A 24,601-nucleotide genomic window follows, 5' to 3' on the forward strand; every position below is an offset into this window, starting at 1 on the left:
CAAAATTGAAACAAGCTGAAATATAGGGGAAATATATGCAACCCTGGACACCTAGAAAGATAAGGTAGATGTAACATTTTCTTTCGTCTACAAGTATTTGCTAAAGGATCAAGACTTTTACGGGGAGTCTTAACTCCGTGTTTATTGATTTTTTCTTCAATAAAATTTGAAAACGGCAGAGCAGTAGAACGTTATCCGGCTCTGTATCCAGCGGAACTTTGTGTGCTTACGCCCGGTGGCAAATGTGACTGGATTGTAAAAAGATACAAATTCTTGTGCGAACTGATACGAAAGTAGAGTATCTTCGATTTAGCGTACGATTTTTCCATAATTTTAAAAAATAAGAACGCGACAGCTTGTTACAAACCTAATTGTATTTTTGGCTGAAAAAAGGAAAAAAAACTTTAGATGTTTATAAAAATTTTAGCGATTAAGATATCAAAAAGATTGTGCGCCACATTGTAGATATAGATGTAATAAAGATTTCGAGTTAATCGGATGAAGAGTTTGAAAGATCGAAAAACATTGTTTCGAGAAAAGCGCGTTTAAGGTTTTAGGTTAATCTTTCTCTACAATAAAAGAACGTACTCGTGTTCAGTGTTATAACTAAGCCATTTTTTAGAATTTCAAAATACCATTTTAACACGGTATTCTATACGTACGGAGCTTTAAAAAAACGCAGAAGAAAGTTTCGATTTTTTGAAGTCGACGTGGTTGCACATTGAAAAAATGAAACATTTGACTCACGAAAATTTTCCAAGTAAAATTACGTTAGAAATTGCAAAACCTTTGATTTTATCTGTACCTTAAAATGTCTTATATTTGATGGGACGTACACGGACTTTCGTAAGTGACTGTAGGTCGTAGAAAAATCGTGTCAGTCGTCGACTAACGAGTTTGTAACGTAGCGTGAAATAAGCGAGAAATTAGTTTTCAAGTAATACGCGTTTAATTTTGAATAGCGTTTTCGTCTCTGAATCGATTGCAAACAGCGATCCACGACGAAGAATCGAGAAAGTCCAATTTTGCCGTAAATTTTCGAATACCTTACGCGTCTCAAACATCGAATTCTCCTTAACGGGGAAATATTTCTTCCCACTTTATAATCTTGGTAAAATACCTCGAAGAAAATATTCGAGAACATTTCCAGTCCCTTACGTAAGATGCTCCGCTGCATGAAACTTTAAAGTAGGTTATCAGGTAATCTCGTTGCTTTCTATTCATATTCCATTGTTTCTTCGATATCTGGCGAAAAGGGCGACGAAAGTTTCCACGTAACTTGCTCCCTGATCGCTTTCCATCCCAGTTCTTTCCCGTTCCACCGCCTGTTTCGAAACTTTCTTTTACAGAGGGATCGATGAAACGGTGGGAAAGTCGTGTCATTAATTTTTCCGTCTGTTTCCTCGGAGCGGCAGGGTCGAACAAACAGGCAAATATTTTTCCTAACGCGTCGCCTCTACCCCCTTTCCTCGTTGCTTCGGCGAACGAGACTTCCGCTTAGTTCTCTTTGAAGCGGCGAATAAAAGTTGCAGCTGCAATTTGCAGGGGCCGATATCGTTCGTCGAACGCGATTCGCTTTGTTAAACGAATCGTTCCAGTTCGTTCGAGTTCATCGCAATAATCAACCAAGTTCTTTCCATTTCAAACGAGATATCTTTAATTATTTTGTCGGTTTCTCGTTAACCGTTTGGTTAACATCGGATCTCTTTTCAATGATCGAGACGCGCGAGACACGGACTTTCCTTGACGGATAAATCATGAGAATTAAAGGGTCGTACGGGAGTTTAGGTCGTTTTTGCTCTCGCGGATTTCCCGGGCAAACTACCCCCATTTTGTCACGGTCTGTCGATAGCAGCTCGTCTGAGTAAGGGAAACATCCCCTGTCTTTCGTGCACCGAACGATTTCATCATGGATCTCGTAAAACGGCGACGCTCGTTACTGTCCTCCATATTTTCGAAAATTTATTTCCCACGTTTTTACGCAGTCGTTCGTTTTAAATCGAACGATTCTTCGAATCCTCTTTTCCTTCCGGCCATCTTTTATCCTTTTATATCTCTCTCTCTCTCTTTTTATCGTATTTCTATTTCTCTACCAATTCCAATTGCAATTACGAATTCTATCTTCCGATAGTTAGGTAGTTGCAAATTTCGTAATTTCTTTCGAAATCTTTTTCGAAACCCGAATGCCATCGAACGGTATAAGAAGCGAGATTTTTAGCGTCGTGTTTGTAAAACGAATCGTATAAAATATTTCGCGTCCGATCAAGTAGATTTCGTTTGTTCCGCGAACGAACACATTGTGTTTCCACGATTCCATTAACATCGGCGTCGCACGATCAGAGGCTCGTACGGTCTACTCTGCCAAGGGTTAAATCGCGTGGAACCCGTGCCACCAGCTCGGAATTATTTACAGCAAATGGCGGAACGATGTCGCGTGGTCATCGCGCCGGCGGCTTGTCGCCTCGATTAATCTATGACATTTCCGATTTTGGTGCCATTATTGAAGGAGTTGGAAATTGAACGATATAGGACACCAGATGTTATATGGCGAATTATTGTCGTTTATAACTGAAATGGAAGACGAAAAGGCAATTATTCGACAAGACGCTGTTTATATAATACAATCGCCACTAGAGAAGAGTGGTTCCAAAATTTTGGAATGGAATTATCAATGGCCAACATTGACCTCTTTACGATCAGGAAAATCCAGCTATAGAAGGTGTCTTTGAGCTTAAAAAAGAATAAAATCCGCGTGGGCGGATATTCAAAACGGAGCTTTAAACAAGTTAGTGGATAGCGTACTTAATAAATTAGTGGGAGTAACCAATAGTAACAAAACTAACATTGAGTTTGTATTTTTTCACATGGCAAACCACAAGTTTGAAAGGAAATTTAATTGCTTCCAGACTTGAGAGAAAGAAAATTTGTGTTTGTTGTATCTGTCGGAGATGTAGGGACATCGGGCCTTTCTTTTGGAATTTTGGAAAGATTCCCGATACTTTGGTCTAAACTATTTATCATAGCTGTACTTAAATAATAGAACCTAGAAGTAGTTGTTGCGATACGATCTGATTACGTTTGCCCGAGATTCGTGACAGTGGGCTTGGGCTCGAGGCGACACAACTGGTCGCCGAACGTAGCCACGGTCACGGGATGAACGTTTTTACTTAACAGTAGAAGTACCAATATCGAGGGGCACGCGCTGTATTAACAAACAAGCCCCGGACAGGAGCAATGACGGCTCTACGCGGGTCTGCCTGGTAACGGCGCCTGGAATTTTGTCGATATCCCCGGTCAATATGCAATTGACAAATGTGATCGTATCAGTCTTTTATTCTGGTGATCACCTTGGAGAGTTTACACACAACGTCTAGTCAGTCAGTCAGAAAGATACCGCGCGACGCAGCTAACGTCACTTTGTGTTTCAAAACATATTCAATTGTACAAAGAGTTTTCCCGTTGACCGTGGATTCGTTTGAACCTAAGAACATTGTCTTTACATTAAGAGTGTCTAATTGAATCATTGAACAACTAGGATGACTTGTCCTAATGAAGATACGCAACGCGCCCCTAAGACCAACGCCAACCCGACAAACCCGACATAATACGAAACTATACAAACGGTTCTGTCAATTCTCGTTTTATTACGAAAAATCTAAAAATAGGGTTGAATTTATAATTATTCACGACACTGTATGTATATAGAAAATAGAATACATAGAATAGGAAAGAAGAGAAAAGTAGACGCAGAAGTTTAAGCTGACAATAAATAATTACAGTATAGATCCAAAAGTGTGTCTAAAGGATACTATTGACCAAACATGTCAATATCACGGTAGGCAGAGTCAGTCGTTGATCTTAGATATTTAATGGATAGACAATCGATTTATATAGTTAAAATATCCGTATGTAACAAGGAATAATTCTTAAGCGTCTTGGTACGTTCAGAGACAATAACTGAATGGTTTCAACAAAAGATATGATCTCTGACTATTTTACTTGAAACATATTGTAGTAGGGGGGGGGGACTCTGGGTAATTAAGAAGGTCTGCTTGACCTTAAATTATTCTGGCGTGGTACTATAACGTGAATAATAAGTGTTTATCGTACGTTTGATTCTAGCTGAATCTAATGTTTAAATCTTAGAGGATACTGTCTTTTTAACCTGCGGATCTGATCCGTCGTGTCAAGTAATTGAGTAACTAGTGGGTTTCAGTGATTGTTAATTCTTATGTTATGTCTATTAATGAATTTGCATATCTCTTCTTTAACTGTGGGTATCTTAAGGTCGCGATATATTGGACGAATGACGACTGCGTGTATCGTACTTGATTTTGTGTTGGTGTAATATTGAAATGAATCATACCGTTAGCAAACCTACTAGCACACTAATATCCTTTTTTCTTGTAATATTTTTATCTTTACTCACGAATACGACATCGAACGTTATTCCTTTATCGCTCATTGTCCGAAGATTTCAATTACTAAGAATTTCATCGTACGTAGTCGTGAGAGTGGAAAAGGACTTGCGAAATGGACATTACGTTTCGCAGCAAGTTTGGCAAATATACGTTTTCTTGCCGTGAAAGGGTAACGTTTGCGCGACGCGAAACTCGATTATAGTCGAACGTAACGAAACGAGTGGGCCGCGAGAGTCGGGATAAACAAATACAGAGGAAAAATAACGGAGATTGGAGAAAAGGGGTCTAACGAAGCAGAAACTCTTTGGAGTCTGCTGCAATCACGATAGAGAAAGGGAGGACGGTCGCGTTTTGAGTTGCTGGCTTTTGAAACGAGGTTCGATCGCGGCCTCCGCAGGAACAATGAGAGGATCGGTTACCGCATTCAGCCGTCGTGACAATGAGTCGACCGAAATGTTCGTGGCATGGAAAAGGTCGAAAGAGGTGCGATTGTATCTGCCCCGGGGACCGTTCTCCTCCGTGAAAACCGACGAATCTCCGACTAATTATTGTTTCGATTCGGTGAAAAAGGCCGAAGGTCGCGAGTCTTTTCGTCATTCAGTCTCTACGTGGCGAGAATCAATTGGAATCTCTGGGACCTGGACGATTGTCTGGTTCGTTTCAAACGAATTCGATTCGATCGTTAAAATTCTGAATGCGCGTATACGACGACAATGTTCTTGGTATCCATCCGTAGTTTTAGTAGTTCTCGTTTATACGAGTGGCGATATTTCATTCTCGCGAGCTAACTCGATTCTATTGGAAGACCGAGGAGCGCTTTAAAGTAGAAGCAACTGTAAGTGCAACGTTAATCTCGAACGTTAAACTGGTTCTGCTACTTAGATCCCGACGAGGCTTTTTAAAGGGATTTAATGCCTCGGATTCTCGAGAATTTTTCATTCTTGCAAGTTAATTCGATTCAGTGCAAGAGCCGGAAATTTCTTTATAACGATCTTAATCCTAACTCCGCTGTCATTTAACCTTGCTACGATCATTGAATTTTTACGCTCCAATCTTATTCCGGTAAACGCTTTTAACGTTTTAAGAGAACGTTGGAAAAAATTGCGATACAGAATCACCGTACAACGGTGACATCGTCGTTTATATTCTTTCGTATTTTGCTGAAACTTGATATATCTTTCAACGCAATAGAAAAGTACGATTGGCTCGGGATAACGTGACAAAAGGACGCAGAAAAGTCAAAGTTAAATCGTCCATGTCGTCCCCTTTCGTACGAAATAACTTTTCCTTAATTTTTTACCGTATTTTATTGCGACGTAATTGTATCGTACGACGAGACACGCAACAGTTATCCAAAGTTTCGTCGGTGAAACTTGAGGAGCCGCAGGCGTCGCGAGAGAAAGCTCGATCACGGTCTAACTCGATTTTCAGTCGGGTCTGATCGCTTCCGGCGGCGTTTAACTCGATCCACTGTGGGGGACACGCGACTTGGTGGAAGTCAGCGAACAAAAGTAGGGACACGGTTAGAGGTTAGCTTCGTGTATTCGATCGAAAGCTTGGTTACTCACGAGAACATTGTCGTGGTTCGTCGCTGCCGTCGCCGCAGTCGTCGACGACGTTGCACACCTTGTTGAGGGCGACGCAGCGCCCGTTGTTGCATTGAAACTCGCTTTGTCGACAGGAAAGCACCGTCGTCGCCATTAGAACGCAGACGAACACCGGCCAGTGCGTGTCTGAAACATGGGAAATTAGTGTTTTTTAAAATAATGCACGTCGATCAAAGGGAATATTTTTTTTTTATTTGGAAAACTTTTACATTCAATTCTCATTGAGAATTATAATTAAATTATTCTGGCGCGGTACTATGTCGTGTTTAAAAAGTGTTTATCGTATGTTTGATTCTGGTTGAATCTAATGCTTAAATCTAAGGAGTATTGTCTTTTTAAGCTGCGGATCTGATCCGTCGTGTCAAGTAATTGAGTAATTAGTGGGTTTTTTTTGGTGGCTGTTAATTCTTATATTATGTCTATTAATGAATTTGCATATTTCTTCTTTAACTGTGGGTATCTTAAGGTCGCGATGCATTGTTTCGTTGGTAACATACCAAGGTGCATCTATTAAGGATCTTAGAGTTTTCGATTGGAATCGTTGAAGAATTTCTATGTTGGAATTACTCGCTGTTCCCCATAGTTGGATCCCATAGGTCCAAACAGGTTTTAATATGGCCTTATATAGCATTATTTTACTCTGCACGATTAAGTTGGAACGTCTGTCAACAAAGCAAATATCGCAATGAGAAATCAGAAGAGCCAGAGAATTGCGAATTCCGTGAAGATTCTCGTTCTTCTTTAACTTTCTTACTTTTTAAACTCGAAACTTTGGAATAAACTTTTATGGCGATCTCTTTGGCTTTATTTTACCGCTTTGGGATACTGGTATTTCGTTGGATTAGAAAATTAACTCTCTCTTTCTTTCTCGCGAGAGAATTTTCCGTCGAATTACTCTTTTTAGAGAAAATTCTCCAATTTTTGCCTGCTCTCTGTGAAATTTATATGTCTGCGTTATCGATCTGTAAAGTCCTCAGTGATGAAAGTTTGAAGGAACTTAGTTCTGAGAGAGAAGAAAAGTGAAAGAATGGAATATTTATGTTAGCATTTTTAGATGAACTTAACGTTGCTTGCGTAGCACGCAGTGTTTCAAACGGCGAGAATCGAAACGGTTGTTTACGTGACAGAGGAAATACCGGCTGGCAAGCAAACAAACGCATTCGTCTTGGCAGTTGCGGTGGAAAACGCGTGAAATTTATCATTCGTCCAGGACACGTGTTCGCCTCTCTCTGTCAAACATCTCTCGGTCGAATCTCGAATTGATTTAACCGGTTTGTAACGTTGGTACTTGAAGATGTCGAAGGAGGGAATAAGACGAACGATTTGTCCGTTTGATCGACAGCGAAATGGATGCCGAATGATTTATTCTTCAGGGAATTCCACGTCTGCGCGATTCCATTGAGTCGTCGGTCGTCCGAAAATAGACGGGCGTCTTAGGTTTCAAGAAAATGTCTGGAGAAATTGGAGAATTCAAGGCGTATCGGGTTTCACCTCGGATAGAAGTAAAGTAAAAGTTCTTTCGAAAGTTTTCCTTTTAAACGGTTAATACATCGGCTTGTCCGCGTTCTTATTACAAATCTTTATGAAACAACGAAACGTTCTAACGATTATACTGCTCTTTGTTGAATACGAGAGAGAATTTAGAAGAGAAAACAGGTTATATTTTTTTAACGAGATAACGTTGAATGTTCATCTTGTTATTGTTTCTTCCGATTTGTACAAAATTTATTCGAAAGACGCACACGCGAAACGGGATACTCTAAAAACTCGTGGAGTTTATTTAACACGTTGACTGTCACGCGTGTTTTCAAAGAAATCTCCGTCAGGCCACGCGTACAGCAGTACCGAGCGTTCTCTGCTAGGTGCTCCCATCGATATTTTAGTAATGCGAGTCGCTCAAGCGGTGGTCTCAAGAATGATCTTTCGTTTCGTTTGTTCGCAACGTTAAAACCACTAGCTGTTGTCGAATATAACGAAGGAAAGTGTGGTATAGATTATTCCGACCAAATGGTTTCTTATGCCACCACAATTAGAAAAGGAATCAAATGGTACGGAAAACTTGGCATTCGACTCTTTCTGGGAATTTCTGTTGTAAACGCTTTGACGGTTTACAAAATTGCAACAAGGAAAAATATAAATATTAGAATATTTAGACGATTATTGGTTGCAAAATTATTAGGGTTGTCCGAAAATACAAAACATCCTTGTCTTCGACGGAGTCGGCATAATATCGCCGTTCGGAAAAACGATTCCGGAAGAAGCATTAGACGCGCGTGCAAACTATGTTATGCGAATAAAAGACGTCGAATGGACCGAACAAAGGCACGAAAGAATTTGAAGAAAACGACAACTTATTGTCCAAATTGTCCCGACCAACCTCAGCTATGTATAGAATGCTTTAAAGTTTTACATTCTAAATAATTTTTTTGATAAACCATTTTCGTATTTTTATTTTATAACAATTCAACTATTATTACAATTAATTATTAATTAACAATGTATTACTATGGAATATCTTTTCAAATACCTACGACGATCCCACGCAAGTTGTCAAATAAGCGACATCCGAATATGGGTTAGGCGGCCTGACCAGAAACTTTGCTGACACCCGAATACGGGTGTCGTGGCGGTCAACGTGTTAAAGGAATTCAATTCGGTGGATGAAACGATAGATGGCGCAAAGTCTATTTATCGTCAAATCTTTCTTAACTTTCGCTACGGCTATCCCAAGTAACCCGATACTAGATACGTACGAAGTAAGAGATTATAGAAGAAAGTTTTCGTGGATCAACGACTATAGTTGTCGTTTCCCGACGAAACGATCCTGGCTCGAATTTTGTCTAGCACACGGATTTCCATTTTACTCGGAATTCAATCTTCACAGTGTCTTTTTCTTTTATTTGCCATAGGATTTTTGCTTTCTATTTTGCCAACGTGGGAAAGAGCAAGTAGCGGAAGCAGGTCAAGCTTTTGGAGAGTGTGTTTCGTGGAATTAGAGGAGCAAGCGGAAGTGGAGGGAAGAAGGGGAATCGATAAGGAACGGATATCGAGGCACGTCCTCTCGATTTCCGGCATTGGCTGAACGCGACGACGTCGTCGATCCTACCAGGTCCATATACCCTCGGACCTTATCCAACAGACGCTCGTTTTCTCCCCGACTTCTGACTACCTGGTCACGTATCCGGTATCCACGCTTCTTCACGTACGGAGAACTCGTCGAATTAATTCCCAGTAGCTTGTTACCAAGTCCCCCTTCCCATCGAAAAAATCTGGGTTGCCCTATCTTTTTAGAAAGCTCGTAACGTCGTTCGACGTTCTTTCTTTCCGCTCGTTCGTTAACGAAGGTTCGTCAGTCGTATGAACCAAATCCTCGAAATTGTAAATCGTTTATTAAGCTTCGGACCGAGGTTTCTCTTTTTATTACAGTAACTCGCGAAAGTATTCGAACGTTTATTGACCTGTTACGTACGTACCGTGTACGTGTACGTTTTATATGCTGTACGAAACATTTTTCGATATTTCACTGGTGTCGTTATGAGATTCGGCTAGCACGATTATATCGATGAAGTTGGAAGGTCGTCTGAAAATTTCGATAGAAATTAAACACTCATGAACCGATGAATCTCGATATTCAGTAGCACCATTTTCAACACTTGTTACTCGTTTAATAATTGTTCACGCTGTGTGATGGTTTCTTGTTAAACGTATGTTTGCAGTAAATATTTTGTAATTTGTTCGATCGCTTTAAAATTCATCAATACAATTGTAACGGCACTCGACAACAAGGACTTTCCAACAGTTTCGTCGGTACAAAGCATATCACCGAAGCGTAAGTGCCGACAGGTCCAATGAGCCATCGATATCCTTACGGTCCTTCCGGCCAACACTTGGAGGAAGGCGTACGTTTTCTTCTTCTTTTTTTAATTTAATTGTTTACATTCACAATTTGTCCGATTTGGACATTTGGTAGAATTTTTTGGCTGTTTGATTATCATGTGGGTGGCTACCCCCAGCGAGGTACCATCTTCGTGTTTGTTAGGTTATATCCTTTGTATAAGGCATACGGTTGCAGACGCCTAACGAACGCGTGGTAGTGAAGATATTGAGAGGCGACAAAAAAGAAACAAATCGGATTGAGAAAACAGTTGAGTCGTGACCGAGAAACGAGACTGAGCAGTCGAAATCGAGAGTTGGACGTAAAGAGTCGAAAACGAGAATTGTTAACGAATATATACTATTGAAAAAAAGCCCAGTATTTCTTTTTCACCCTACACGTCCTACAGAAACCACCCGAGTCTCGCTACGATGCTGATGAAATTTAAAAATGCACAGCACATACTTTTGTTCCGATACTTTTGGGTCAGTGCGTATCGCCTTGTTGAGAACGATTGCCTTGAATTTTGCAAAAGACAAGCAAGAAAGATATTGTCTCGATGGAATCTTGAATCGAAATTAAAATTAACAGACAGCGACAAAGAGAAAGTCTGGAGAAGTTTCCCCAATAGTAATTTGCATGAAAGTTAGCGCGAAGGATCCCATCCTCGGAATCCTTGGTAGTTTCTGGAAAAAAAGTAGAATACACCGGCGGAAGAGTCTGTCTCGCGGAGTTTTTCGAATATCTCCTGTGAATTTTCCACTCGCTCGAGCGGCGCAACGTTGGGAAAACACATAAAGAAGTTGGCGGAACGCTAGGTTCATCGATAAACTTCAAGGTGGTCGACGCAAGAAACGCGAAAATCTGATAAAATTTATCGACCTCGATACTGGATCGTCCGATTTCCTCGTAAAGTTCATTTTTATAGTCGCATCGTTGGGCGTTAAACGTTGTCTCGTGCCACCGTAAAACGACACTTTATTAGTTCGTCGATGTCGATTTACAATCTTTTTGTTCGGTTATAAGCGTTTGGCGTCTATCGTCTCTTGCCTTCGATAGTACTCGATGAACTTTGACTGTTGCTAGACAGTTCGTTTTCATCGTCGTTTCCTTCTTTAGATTCTGTAATTGTGTTTGTTACATGGCAGAATTTTTATAGCGCAGTTACGCAATCGAAGCGAAGCTATTCGTAATTTTTGTCGAAGTGGTTAACACTTCTAAAAAAAAAAGAAAAACTCTACATGATCTGTTTAGTCTTCGCGTTTTTTTTGTAATAAATTAATTTGCATGGAAAAGAGAAAGGCGGCTGGCAAATGTACTTGTGAAGGCATTGACAAATTAATTTTCAGATATTTACGACAAGAGTTAGAAAAATATTAAGCGATAATTGTTTGTAGGGATGTAGAGTTTTAGGGAGGGTGTTGAAGCGGTCACCACTTCTAAGAAAACTCTACATCTGGTCTTTTTTAGTTTTCTCAAGCACTGAAGCCATGGACAGCGTGTAGACAAAAGACTGCGACGAAGACAGACCATAAACAGTAGACAGGCGACGTTGGCTTCGGGGTTTTCAGTTATTGGGTAACACAGCTAGCGTGCGGGTCTGGACCAGCTCAAATTGTATTCTTACTTCTAATTGCACTTCTATTTAAATATATTTTCTGCCTTACAATTTATCCACGAGTTTTCTCCGTTTACACATCGAATAACCTCAACAATTTCTAAGCAGAATTTTCGATTCTTTCTATTTAGAATCCTCGAGCTATCGATGACAATACTGCGATTCGTTCTTAGTGCCTTGTGATTTGCGTTTACCAAATCACGCGAAATCTTTAAAGATAATATTTATGTCCTATATATACGAAGACGAACGCGAGAAATGTAACTGTTCCGTTGTCTGAAAATTGCTCTATTCGAATATGCAAATGTCCCTCGAGCAGTTGGAATAATCGATGTTCCACTGTATTTGGAAAGTACTCGTATTTCGTATTATCGTACGAATGAAATAATCATGAACGAGGAAGCCGAATTACGCGTATAGTCGCGTACATCCGAGAGCAGCTTTTATTAAATAGTCAGTGTTGGACTTGGCGCGCGACTTTCGAAGTGTTCTCCCATCGATAAAGCGGTTTCTCTACCATCGATATTCGAATCGAGTGTAGAAGCTGTAAAGGCGGATTTCAGTTTTCAACGTTCTAGAAGCAACGGAACGTGCAATTTCTTTCCGAGTAGCTGGCAGCCGGCAGCCACTCGGAGGAAAACGCGAAGAGGAAAAAAAAAGGAGAAAGAGCGAGAGCATGGGCGAGGGACGAAAATCGAGAATTCAGAGGCCAATTATTCGGTCCGCTCGAACAGCACGCGGAAAATTAAACGGTTCGAGGGCACTGGAAATAAATACTTCGGCTCTTTCGCGCCACCTACTCTTTTCGAGGGTGCTGGGAAAATCACGAGTATCGAGGAGACTTTTGAAAAAGGAAAAAAAAAAAAGAAGGAAAAGGACGAGAGAAAAACATTTTCACCTCCGATGCGCCCTTTACGATCGCGAAGATTAACTCGGTCGAGATACGGGTTACATTTTTTTTTTTTTTTTTTAGAAAAATTCGAAGCTTCTACCGAGTGGTTATTTTTAATATAAATATTAAAAATTATAAAAATAATAAGTAGTAGTTTTTTGTAACAAGGGATTGGTGAATCATTCCATCATAGATGCGTTCCATTAGCAGGCTCTGAGCTGAGCTGTTTCTCGCAATCCTCTTATGGCAGGAATATTTTTGTTTTTCTCATCGCACGGATCTTCGATACAATTTTGTTGGTTTTCATGGCAACAAAACACGTTGATCTCTTTGTTATCTGTAAAATCTTTCTTTCGAATCTTATGTTTTCAATAATCAAACCCATCGACGATCGAAGTTCCACGATTCGATGAATAAGAACGTTATCAGAAGCGCGAAATGAACCACAGATCAGGAACGTGGAATAAGAAAATAAGAGAAGAAATATTCAACGGAGAACGGTGATTTTCAACTTTAAATTTTTGTAGATCGCATCTTTAAATTTAAAGAAGCTAAATGATGCAGCTTGGCAAGTTCTTTACGAGCAATTTTCCTAAAACAGCTCCTCGACGAAAGCCCACGACAAACTTGATTATTAATTTATTCGCTGACTTGCCAGGAAATCATTAAGAGGCATCGTGCTCGCCTTTATCCTGTTTGCTGATCCTTTATTCATCAGCGAGCTAGCTGTTGTCTGGGTGCTCGAAAACCGCGAGCGGAAGGGGATACGGACGAGAGATCGCGAAGAAGCGGAGAACGAACCAGATCAGAAGCAGCTGCGTGATTTTTCAAAGTGGATCTATCGACCGATAATCCGCGTTTTCCATTTATCTGTACGACAGGCATCGAGACAATAGAACCGTGACATTTTTCGTAACAAACGGTAACAAAGTGTGATCGGCCCCGTAAACAATCGATCGGTCAGATATTCAATTTTTATGCGTTTGTCGCTTTCAGTTGCAAATCCTTTCGGCGAAAGAGCTGTCGAAAATATTGTAACAGTAGGTTTCGAGAGCGTTTCCACTCATTCGTCACTTTTTTGCTTTTCAACTCGAAGAGACAGTTACATTGGTGGTTTGCCTTTCGAAACATCCACGGGAAGTCGGCTAATTTTTAACCGAACATTGGCGAAATGTCCAACCTGATGGAGTTTCGAACGTATACAGCCGGCCAAGAAAGTCTACACACACACACCTATCGACTTTTCTCTACTTGTCTTGTCAAAGAAACGCGCTTTGGCACGGAATTACTTTTAACGCGTTATATGAAAGGATTTATCCCGTAAATAAATAAATAAATGAATGAATAGATGAAATAAATAGGTGAACTTCGTGTATTAGGTTGTCTGAAAAGTTTCTTTCGTTTTATGAGGAAATAATAGACGCACAATGTTTTTTCTTTTATATTATTTTGTCGAATTACGTACGATCCATTTTGTTCTGTCGAGATAAACACCGCGACATTTCACAGACTCGGTTTCACGTTTGTACGAAGGTGCATTGTTGTACAAAAACACGTTTGTGAAAGAGAGATTAATAGATACAACAGGCGTGTGTGATTTTTGTAGCACATTTCCTTTTATTTCCTTTTACTTTTTTCTTCTTAATACAAGTGAAAGTGAGTAGATTATTATTTCGACGTTTTAACACTGTGTTTTTAAGACGTCAAACAGCTGCGTAGAGCTAACGTTTTTCCCACCATGTTCTACATTTAAGAGGCGTTTGTAGACTTTTACGATCTACCGTACCCGCTTCTTCTTTACAAAGCTTACACGAGTCTGTTACGATACGAATAAATACGATCTCCTCAATTTTATAGTATATAAATCGTTTCCCTCGCGCCACGTATTTAATAAAAATCTCTGTCACCAATTGTTTTGGTAGACATATTCGAATTCCCGGCACGTTCGTATCGAATCGTTTTGCATTTCGTTTTCAGCGAGGAAGAAGTTGGAAACTCGAGATGGATCGATCGAAAATGGACGAGATGGTGGAATACGCGTCATAAATAGAACACGAGCGTCGCGTGGCTCGTAGCCGACGGTGAACTAAACCGATTAAGCGGAACCGTGATCCCGTCAGCTGTTCCGAGCGTCGATCTTCGTCGTTGAAAAATTCATCGACGGTCGCGCGAACCATCCCGAACACAACGAGCAGAAGCTCTGGGAACGTGAAAGCGGTCGTTGAAATTTTAAGTTCCCCTTTCGTGAGATTCAATTACAGGCTGGCTTGCGAGGAATAAACGTCGCGTGCAGCCGGCCTAAAAGGCACGCATTTGCCACGAGAATCCCACGGGAATGTCTTTGCGAGCACGCCTCGCTTTACCGTTTGTCCCTCGCCTTACGGAAACCTTGTGTTCTCGTCGAGCGTGTTTCGTCTGAAACGTTTCGCTTAATTCTTCGTACCTTGCTACGGTTAGTTAGAATCGATTACAGTGTGACTCGTTTTCCGCTTTGCTCGCCACACGAAACGTTTGTAAATCGAAGATTCGCGGCGATCGAGGAAGAATATTCGTGGAAATATATGGACATTTATTTATTTTTAGTCGAATATTAATTAGTTGGAAAATTAAAAATAGGACGCTCTCGGCACGATTTTATCGTTTGTCAGAGCTGTAGCAGAATATCACGATAGGATGAAATTCGTTCTTGAAAGTTAATATAGATACGATAAAAAGATTGATATCTACAAGCGTGAAGCAGTTGCATTATGCAGCAGCTTCTTTGTTTGAGGAGTTCGTTGCGCTCGACTCGTCCGCTCGTCGAGTTATATAACGTAGGAAATAATCTTCCAAATTGATGGAGAGACTACCATGATTGATTGCAACAAAGATATTTAAAACTGTATTTGATACTTCGACAAATCTGTTAAAAATAATTTTAACATACCATCGATGAGGTTGTAGGACAAACGATCGAAATTTTATATGACAGTTCGCAATTCCGTAAGAAGATCGTTAACAATTGTGGATCTTAGTCGCCGAAATAAATGTATAGCAACACTCACAGTACACGTAGAAATGATATTAAAATAGTTTCAGATTTATTTAATATGTGATTCACAAGATATTCGTAGATACACATTGCACGCGTCTCAGATCTCTTTTTCGCTCGTCTCATCATCTTCTTCTTTACCACCATGCGTACGGAACAGTTGCATTCTTCTGCATGAATGAATTATGAATTATGAAGATTTCCCCACGTAAAAAAAAAGATTTTTTTGCGGTGCTCACCGGGTTTCCCTCGTTCGAATTGCAGGCCCTGGGGGTCTATCGGATGGGGTCGGCCCGGTGGGCGCCGACGTTAGGGTTCGGGCTCGGCGGGCCTTGCTCGACAGATGGCGCGCCAGCCTCGACATGAGAGCGGGTGCACCGGGGCTAAGGGTCCTCGAGGCCGTCCTTCCAAACTGGGATGTTTGGTTGGGCGGTGGTGGGCCTCCTCTGACCTACAGGATGACGCAGGTGCTCACCGGACACGGTTGCTTCGGTGAGTACCTGCACCGAATCGGGAAAGAGGCGACCGCGCGTTGCCACCACTGCGATGCGAGCGTGAACTCGGCGCAGCACACGCTGGAGTACTGCCCGGCGTGGGTACTGTCGCGCCGCGACCTCATCGTGGAAATCGGATGGGACCTCTCGCCGCCGGCGATCCTCGAGGCATTGTTGGTGAGCGAGAGAGGGAGGAGGGCCGTGACCTCCTTCTGTGAGCAGGTTATACTTCGGAAAGAGGTTGACTAAGGGTGAGGGTGCGGAACTCCCACTCCGAGAGGATCGGCCGGCGAGGACGCGGCAGAGGCCGTGGACGCGTTTCGGCGAGGCGCGCTAGGTCCGCCGCGCCCCCCGGCGGGGTTCAAACTTAGGCGCTGGCAGTTCAGCGCCTCGGGGCCGCCAAACAGTCCGGTAGGGGAACCAGACTGCCTGGTACGGCGGCTTCGGCGACGAGGCGCGGTGTGACATGGCCGGACACCGCTCCATTAGGGGTGTATTGTGTGTGTGTGTGTGGGGGGGGGGGGGGAGTTAGGTTCTCTAATCGGCCTCTCTCGATCGCAGCCGGGACGGTCATCCTGGAGGTTTTAGTCGGTTGGAGTCCGGCACTACCACGCCGCTTTTCCGCAGAAGCGGCCTGGTGTCCCTGCGGATTTCCTTCACGTTAAAGAAAAAAAGGAAAAAAAAAGGCTTGGAAAGTCATGGCTGAAGTTCGGAACTAAACTGTCATTAGTGTAATCAAGGTGTTAGCAAATAAGTTCTCTCGTTTTTATTTTTTTATTTTACGTGACATATCGATGAGCGACAGTACACGCGTAGAAAAGATACGAGAAATACACGTGAGCTATAAAATCTGGTAGATAGCATGCTATTACTCTAAATATTTTGTTGGTTGGTGTTTTCGCGTAGCAACATCTTCACGGTTCCTCGGCTTTGTTAAACAATATTCTAAAAAGGAGACGACGCAACGTGTTAATCGAGCGAGTTACACTAACTATCGCGTTGTGGAGCTTACACGCAAGTTTCGTTCGAACTAAGCGTCTTACTCTAGTTGGTAGAAGTTTGTAACAAATAGTCCGTTGCAACTTCGTCGCATGCATCACGCAACTTCCTACAAATGCTTCTCGAAGACTCTACCTTTCGAACAAACCGATGTTCTTATCAATTTTTGTCGTAGTCCTCGCAAATGATACAGTTACATGCTCTTTTCCGTAGTTCGTTAAAATAAACGACTAGATTCGTTCAGTGTAAAATAAAAATGTACTTTGTGGGACGTTATTTGAATACTAAATAAGGAAGGAGCGTTTGCTATTCGGGTATTAACACAGTATACTGTGTTCTTTCGGTCACTTTCGACCCCATTATATTTTTTCAACGTTGAAGTATATTTTAGTTAGAACAAAATACGAAGCAATTCTTGCTCGTTTCGATGTCACGTTAAAGATCCCCTTTTTGTTCGCTAAAGTGGATTGCATGAATTGAAATATAAACATTCGGGGGTCGTAGTTGGTTAAACGGCGAAAAATTACACCGAAAATGCTTCAATGATCTCACTCGTACTCTATTTATATGTCGATCGTTCGAGAAACCATTATCGAGTATCCATAAAGCATCGATCAGACCCAACAAAATTAACTGTAATATTAAACGGCACTTCAGCTGGCCAAAAAGCAGCAGAGCCGCTTTTCGAAACAGATTGTCCAATTTAAATCGACATGTCCTCGACGCCCGTATGGAAAATGTTGGCGGAAAATGGTCGCTTGTTAAACGCAAACAGCTTTTCCTCCCCATCCATCGAGGGTGAAATTTCGCGACGTAATTGCTACGAGTATCAAACTGGCTGCGACAATGGCACGGTAACTCGAACGTCCTTCGAATCTGAATTCCTGTCGTCATAATGGCACGGAGTCTGGGAACTGGGTCTGCCCTGCAAGATTCCTCGTGGTACTTTCCTCCACGAGACGATAGAACGTGACTCGCTCGCTCTGTCCCGTTTTAGGGACCTTTTAGGGTGAAGAGGGTAACTCCCGATCGAGTTGGAGATCGACGTTACGTTGGAAGTTAGTCGGCGAGTAGGTTAGCAATCTCGACCCGATGACAGGAATTGGATTTATCGCGACGAAGATTCTGCCCGCGTTTCTCGCCTTATCCGACAACCACCGTAAATCGTATCGATGGATTAGAAACGGCCGTGTCTCTATCAATTTTCTAATTCGACGAAGAAAAATGGAAGACTCGTTCCAGCGACACGTCGTTCGGTAGTGGAAAAACTCTGAAAATGATTATTTCTATTTATTTGGAATACACACTGGCTAAGTATTTGCGTACACCTTTGTCTTTTCTTTTTTCTTTTTTTTTCCAGAGCTGTTTCATTAGATTTTACATTTCATTTTTCGTAATATCAAATTTGTATCTTCTTATAAAAGTACTACCGCATACGAACTTGTCCCTAATCAAATACTATGTATAAACAAAATAATAAATAGAGGAATTTTATAGCCGCTGTAAATTGAAAAGCACCTTTGCACGAAATTTTAGATCTTTATCCGCTCGTATTTTTGCCAAATCGCCTGGCGCATTTTGTCCTCGACTGATTTTACGACCTCGCTATATCATAGCCTATACCATAGCAGCGTCCATAATTTTTAATCTTTCGCGTGCACGAAATTCAATTTTCCAAAGACTTGTTCCAGCGATTTCTCGCGATTAAATACAGCTTGCTGAGAGAGAAAAGATGGCGAGTTGCACGCGATTCGTTCCATTTCTTCTTACGTCTCTTTCTTTTGTTTCAAAGAACGAACAAGCGGTAGAAAGCAAGGACAAACAAAAGAATCAGGGAGGGGAAAGTTAGGCGAAAGTCGTTGGGTGCGCGCGATATATTCGAGATCGGGACCGTTTCACGACCACGATGAGGTGAATAAAGCGAGAGGGAGGCTTTTCTCTGCGTGTACGTTTTTCACATCGACTTTTTTCCACGAGGTTCCAGCCTCTGGCCGGCTTTTGTCAACGTTTCGACGATAAAGAACGGCGAACGCGGGCTTTGCAAGAGATACACCGACGGCATCGTGGCCCTTTTTGTCCCGTGGCCCGTGACGAAAAGCGTCCTGACGCTTTTATCGCGAGCATCGTCTTGCAGAGCGGCCGGAAACGTCCGAAAAAGGGACAAGATCTGGCATAAATTTGCGCCATGCCTGCCAGCCGACTGACATTCCGCCAAATTACTCGGCAAGAGGGATCCCTTTCTCTCTGCAGAGAGAAACGAGGCAAAAGATTGGTGGAATCGCGACCGGAATCGCACAGATTTCTTTTCGTTCTTGTCCATAAAATTCGTGTTATCGTCGGTCCGATAGGTGGAACAATAAAAAAGTCCCTTGGGACGCGTGATTTACGAGCACCGTTATAACTCGATGGGGAAATTTTCGATCTACCGTTGGTTTCACGATGCTGCTGGCCATTCCACAGGAAACTGAATTTTTATTCGAATTTTTATTCCGACTGCCGTAGCTGCGTTCTTATTGGCCGGAATAGGAGGCACGTTGATTTCCGGTGAAAAGGCGCTTGATTATTCGTTGATACGCGTCGGATGAAATTTCGACGCGGCTCTTCCCTGCCAGTTTCGAGAACCTGAGCGAAGGATCGATACGTCGAGAAAAGGATTTCCCTTTGATGGAAATTTCATTTTACTCTGGCTTTTACCTTTTCTCTTTTGTGAAAACGTAGCTATCGTTGGGCAAATCTGACGGCTGGCAGGTTAATTTACGACGTTGGCAAAAAGCAAGATTTTTATGGATTATGGTGAAATGATTGCAATACTTGTAGGTAGAATATCGTATAAGAGTACCGTAATACAGGGATCGTCGAAGTACAATGGGCGTTTGAAAGGCGTCTAGAAGTTCGTTTATGGGCGTATAAAGAGCGAAATCAAGGCTTCCCGCCAGCGTAGACTGGCGGTCTGAACTTTAAATGGAATCACCGGGGACCGGAAATAAGAGCGACCTATTTCTTTCCGCGGATATTGATCAAGCCGCGGCGGAGTGTCTGAGAATCGGCGACGCCGCGCTAAGTACTCTCGTGTCCGCGGAAATATCTCGATTTTTCGTCTCCGTTCGAAACTCCGCGAAATATTCGAACGAACGAAGAAACCTCGATCGCGCTACTAATACAAATTTTCATGCGGGAGGCGAGAATTTTCTATCGAAAATAAGTGAAAAAGAGATCCTCAAATTCCTACGAGGAATGGCTGTTGAATATCCGAGTAACTGGATTTTTCGCGCCGAAAAATTTTAAAATAATAAACCGAATTTCTCTGGCGCTTTTTCTACAATCAGAGCGAAAGCACAAGCAAGGAAGAACGTTAAACTAGAACAGGAGCGAATCATTTATCTCGAGCGTGCGAGACTTCGAATTTCTATTCCGTCGGTCGAGTTTGAGATAACCGGTTGGCAAATTTCTACCAAATGCGGGAATAAACGAGAAAATACGCGCGACGTTTACGTTTAAACAAAAGCCCAACCCTCTATCTGCTGCGCCCAAAGCTTCGCGTTCCCAAGCGAGTTGCGCGAGATCGCGATTGTAAGTTTGCAAATTTCTGCTATCAACCGGCTACGATTCTAAACGACAAAGGCGGAGGGATATTACGTCGGCGAAAATCGTCCGTAAAGGGAGGGGAACTGGCTGGCGATGAAAATATCGCGTAATAACGAGGGAAACGCTGGCTCGTCGCTTCCGAGATCGCCGGCACAGGTGACAACGTTTATTACCGTTTTGCCTGCTGACTTATTATCAAGCGCCGGTAATAACGAGCCGCTGGATTTATCGTGGCCGGCTGTTAACCCGATATGAATCGATATATGCAGCCGCGTTACGTGGAAACGTGCCAATTTTCGTATACGAAAATAACGCTTCGCCCTTGCCGGATCGTGGTTCCAGCTGACCACGATACGTAGTACCAGCCATGCCGCCAAAGAATTACTATGGAGAATTGTTCGCCGGAATCAATGGTAAAAGGATCTGAAATTCTCGATGAAAGAATTCTTTTGGGGAATGTTTTTTCCCCGTTGTAGAAGGTCGACGTAGAGCTTGGAGTAATCAAAGAGTCGCGGAATTGGACTCGGTCGATTTGTTCAAGCGTAAATTTTTACTCGTAGAAAGGCTGCTGCGATGTCACGTTTCTACATTCACGGGAATAAGAAACAAGGAGAGAAAATTTAATAAATGGCTCGTCGTACGTACAGCGGTGGACAAAAGAAGATTTAAGGCGCGAGCGATACAGAAACATCAAAATGTTAAAAAAAAAAAAAGAAAAAATTGTAGATAAATGTAACATAGACGACTTTTTATCAACATGGCGAAAAATGTTTGTGTCCACGTAGTTGTTACGCACAAGCGTTAATTTTAAACTTTCCTTCGTTCGTCACTGTAGATCATAAACACAGAAACTTTCGAGCGTTCAAATATTTTCGCGACCCAGCGCAGCTGAAAGGTGTCGGTGATGGAGAATATTCCCAAATGTTCTCGCAAGTGTCATTTTTCTACGGCGCCGATTTTATCTGAACAGAAATATCGTTTATACGAACTTCGAATAGGATCAGCTTTGCCCGGTAAGCTGCAACCATATGTTAGTAGCATGTATTTCAGACGTATTTACATCTGAATACAATTTAACGTAACCATCTTCCTTTGCAAAACGACGCACGTAAAACGTTTCCCGATAGGAAATTGCGCGATATTGCTCGCAACAAAGCTGCAGCTTATCTAACTGGTATTCTTTCACCGATTCTCTATCCTTCGCGATCGGAAAGACCATTAGTCGGAAAATCACGCGATTAACTTGGACGACGTAGAAACATTCTATCGCGACAGATTCGTCAGAACGCCAGCGTTTCGCGAACAATGCCGTAATTAAGATCTCCCTCGTCTGTTCTGTGCGCACGGAAAATTGCACGCGAATTTCATAATGGCAGCCGGGTGGTCGGGGGTCCGTTAAGGGCTGTCGAATCACATTATTGCATTAATCGCTACCTAATTAACCACCAGAACTTGGCGAATCTTCCTCGAGAATTTTCCCAGCCCATTTCCTTCTCGCCATTTGTTCTATGTAACCCGCGACGAATAAATGTTTAGAGAATTTCTTTCGTACAAACAGAATTATGGCCGAGGGAAAGTGACTTGCCCGATGAGAATTTCAATGAATTTAGTATAATTTCAATTTGAGAGAGCGAACGAGTCGTACGCGCGTTTAACATTTTGCGGACTGGAGACGCGAATTCGCGTTTTACATATTTCACGCGGCGGTCTATAAAAATGTTAACCATCGTTAAATAAAACAGCAAAAGAGCAATGGACGCTATAAACGAAATGTTGCGAGAGTGTTTTTACATCACGCGAAACCGTCATCGGTATGTTAGATATAATATCGATTGCTCGGAAAGCTCTTCCCGATTTTTAAGGAATTTAATAAAATAATACATTTTGTTTGGTACCTCTCCATCGGGCAGATTGTTTTCGTGCATGTCGCGCTAAAAAACGTTAGCACAAGTATCTTTAAATACGTCGATTGATTTTTAATAAAATATTACACTGGTTAAATGCTGCTCGGAAACTTCGTTCCGATGTTTAACTCTTTGGTCGACGTAAGAAGTCATATCGAAAAGTAAATCGGAACGAACTTTCCTCATGGTGTTCCTCAAAGTGTTGGAATAGTTTTATAAACATAGATTATTATAAACCAACTAGTTCGATTCTTAGCTGCGGCTTAGAAAGTGGCTTAGGTTAAGAATCTAAGAAGAAAAATGAGTTTATCGCGCGTTTCACGTGGCGTCTATTCACCTAGCAGTAATCTGAAACAATCCTCGCAGAGTAGTGAGAACTTGTTGCGTTAAACGGAATTCACTTCGTGCTTTAAACGCAAAGTATTGAAAAATATCGCGCATACATGTACATTCAGTAATTTCAATTTGCATGCTATGCATTACGCTGAATATCATCGATAGAATTATACCTCGTAAAATACATAAAATACGTAAAAAATGAAGTAAATAAATAATCGAAAGTATCGTGGATTATCCGCAATGAAACGAGACCAAGCGAGGATCAGAATCCTCGCGGATTCTCGAAAGTTTTGACAATTATCTCTTCGTCGTCACTAATCGCTTCTATCGTTGACTAGAAGGAAAACGGCGCGAGAGCTCTCCAGGCATCTTCCCATCGCTCTTGTTTATCGGCGTACTCATCCTCGTTTCAAGAACATTTTCACGAACTTTACCCCTTGCAAATCTTCTCAAATATACCCCACGAATTCTCTTAATTCCACCTATAGTTAGGCGATGAAACGCGAACGGAACAGCGAGGCGAGCACCTGTGGCGATAAAAGGATAGCGTTCGGCGAACGTTACGCCTGGCTCCAGCACAAAGAAAGGATGTTTCGTGGAAAGAGTCGTAGCAACGAATAGCTGCAAGTAATAGAGAGAACGTAAAAATAAAAGAGGCAAAGGTGTGGCCCGTGGGCGATTTCGATATAAGGGAGCCCATTGTGCAGTCGTAGAGACGATGCGAAGCTCGGGAGAGAGCATCTTCGCCACTCCAGCCTCCGGCTTCCCGTTAACGTCCTTTCGAAACTTCCCACTTTGCCCTCTTTCGAGCAACGGCGTCGTTCGAACAATGCGAAAATTTTCTTGCCTGACGAGGTTCGCATACGGCGTACGCTCTCGCAGGATTTTATTTTATCCCGTGAAAGATAAGACCGTCTCGAGCCTCCAGAGTCTCGATGCTTTCACAGCCTGGGTTATCACGCGTAATGCCGATATACTTTGCATCGTTGCACTTAACGCTGTTGCGTCTAACACCGTTAAAGGCCTTTAGGCGTGAGCCGTGTTCGACAGCAAGGGATTTTCGATGTTTCGCTAACGTAGCTTTATCAGCGTTCGACGAATACACGACGCACCTACTGCGTCCTTGTTACGGTGTTAGACGTAGCAATGTTAACACGTTGAGGACAGGAGACGCTAATTCGCGTCTTACGTACTTCCTACGGTGTCCTACAAAACATGTTAGCTACTGTTCGATAAAACGGTAAAAAAGAAAGCAACTGAAAGCTATAAACAAAATGTTACGAACGCGTTTTTATTAGATTACACACTCGAGTAATACGAAGCTGTTGTCAATGTGTTGGATGTAACGTCGATCGGTTGAAAGTTCGTCCCGAAGTTTAAGAAATTTCGTCGACGTAAAAAATCATATCGGAAAGTTTGCTAGACGCTCAAGGTTCTGGGACAAACGCCATGTCTCTCGCGATCCTCTTACCGGAAGATTGCCCGGGAATATGCTGCAGCATATTTCAGAGCAAATTGTTGCCACTGAAAAACAAAAGTATCCAAGGAGAAAATTCCGCGTGTGTACCGCAAGAAGCGTTGCTAGAATTCTAATGATCTGTAGAGGACTTGTATGGAGGATGTTTGATCGTGAGATTTATTAGACGAGATTGATCATTGTTGAAACCGTCGAATATATTTAAAATAATTAAATAAATTAATATACAGGCAATATTCGCTGAGACGTTCGTACAGTGTATAAGTCTAATGAATACTCGATAAATGCTCGATAGATACTCGTAAATACTCGTAGATACTGATTAATAACTGATAGATAACTGGTTCGCGCAACTAACTG

The 24,601-nt window shown here is 42.0% G+C and overlaps 1 protein-coding gene and 1 long non-coding RNA gene across 6 annotated transcripts in view; one reads left to right on the forward strand and one right to left on the reverse strand.

Annotated features, from left to right (window-relative positions):
* Nucleotides 1-24,601, reverse strand: part of LOC126863605 (uncharacterized) — a 207,363-nt gene that overhangs the window by 54,303 nt on the left and 128,459 nt on the right. For all 5 annotated transcript variants that reach the window (XM_050613916.1, XM_050613919.1, XM_050613915.1 and 2 more), the window contains one exon: nt 5,990-6,154. In XM_050613916.1, the coding sequence (XP_050469873.1) occupies nt 5,990-6,154 (165 nt within the window). The remainder of the gene's footprint in view (nt 1-5,989; nt 6,155-24,601) is intronic.
* The window catches only part of LOC126863679 (uncharacterized), a 189,178-nt gene that overhangs the window by 35,926 nt on the left and 128,651 nt on the right, over nt 1-24,601 (forward strand). The window lies entirely within an intron of this gene.

This window comes from Bombus huntii, chromosome 3 (genome assembly GCF_024542735.1).
Source record: "Bombus huntii isolate Logan2020A chromosome 3, iyBomHunt1.1, whole genome shotgun sequence".
Lineage (NCBI taxonomy): Eukaryota > Metazoa > Arthropoda > Insecta > Hymenoptera > Apidae > Bombus > Bombus huntii.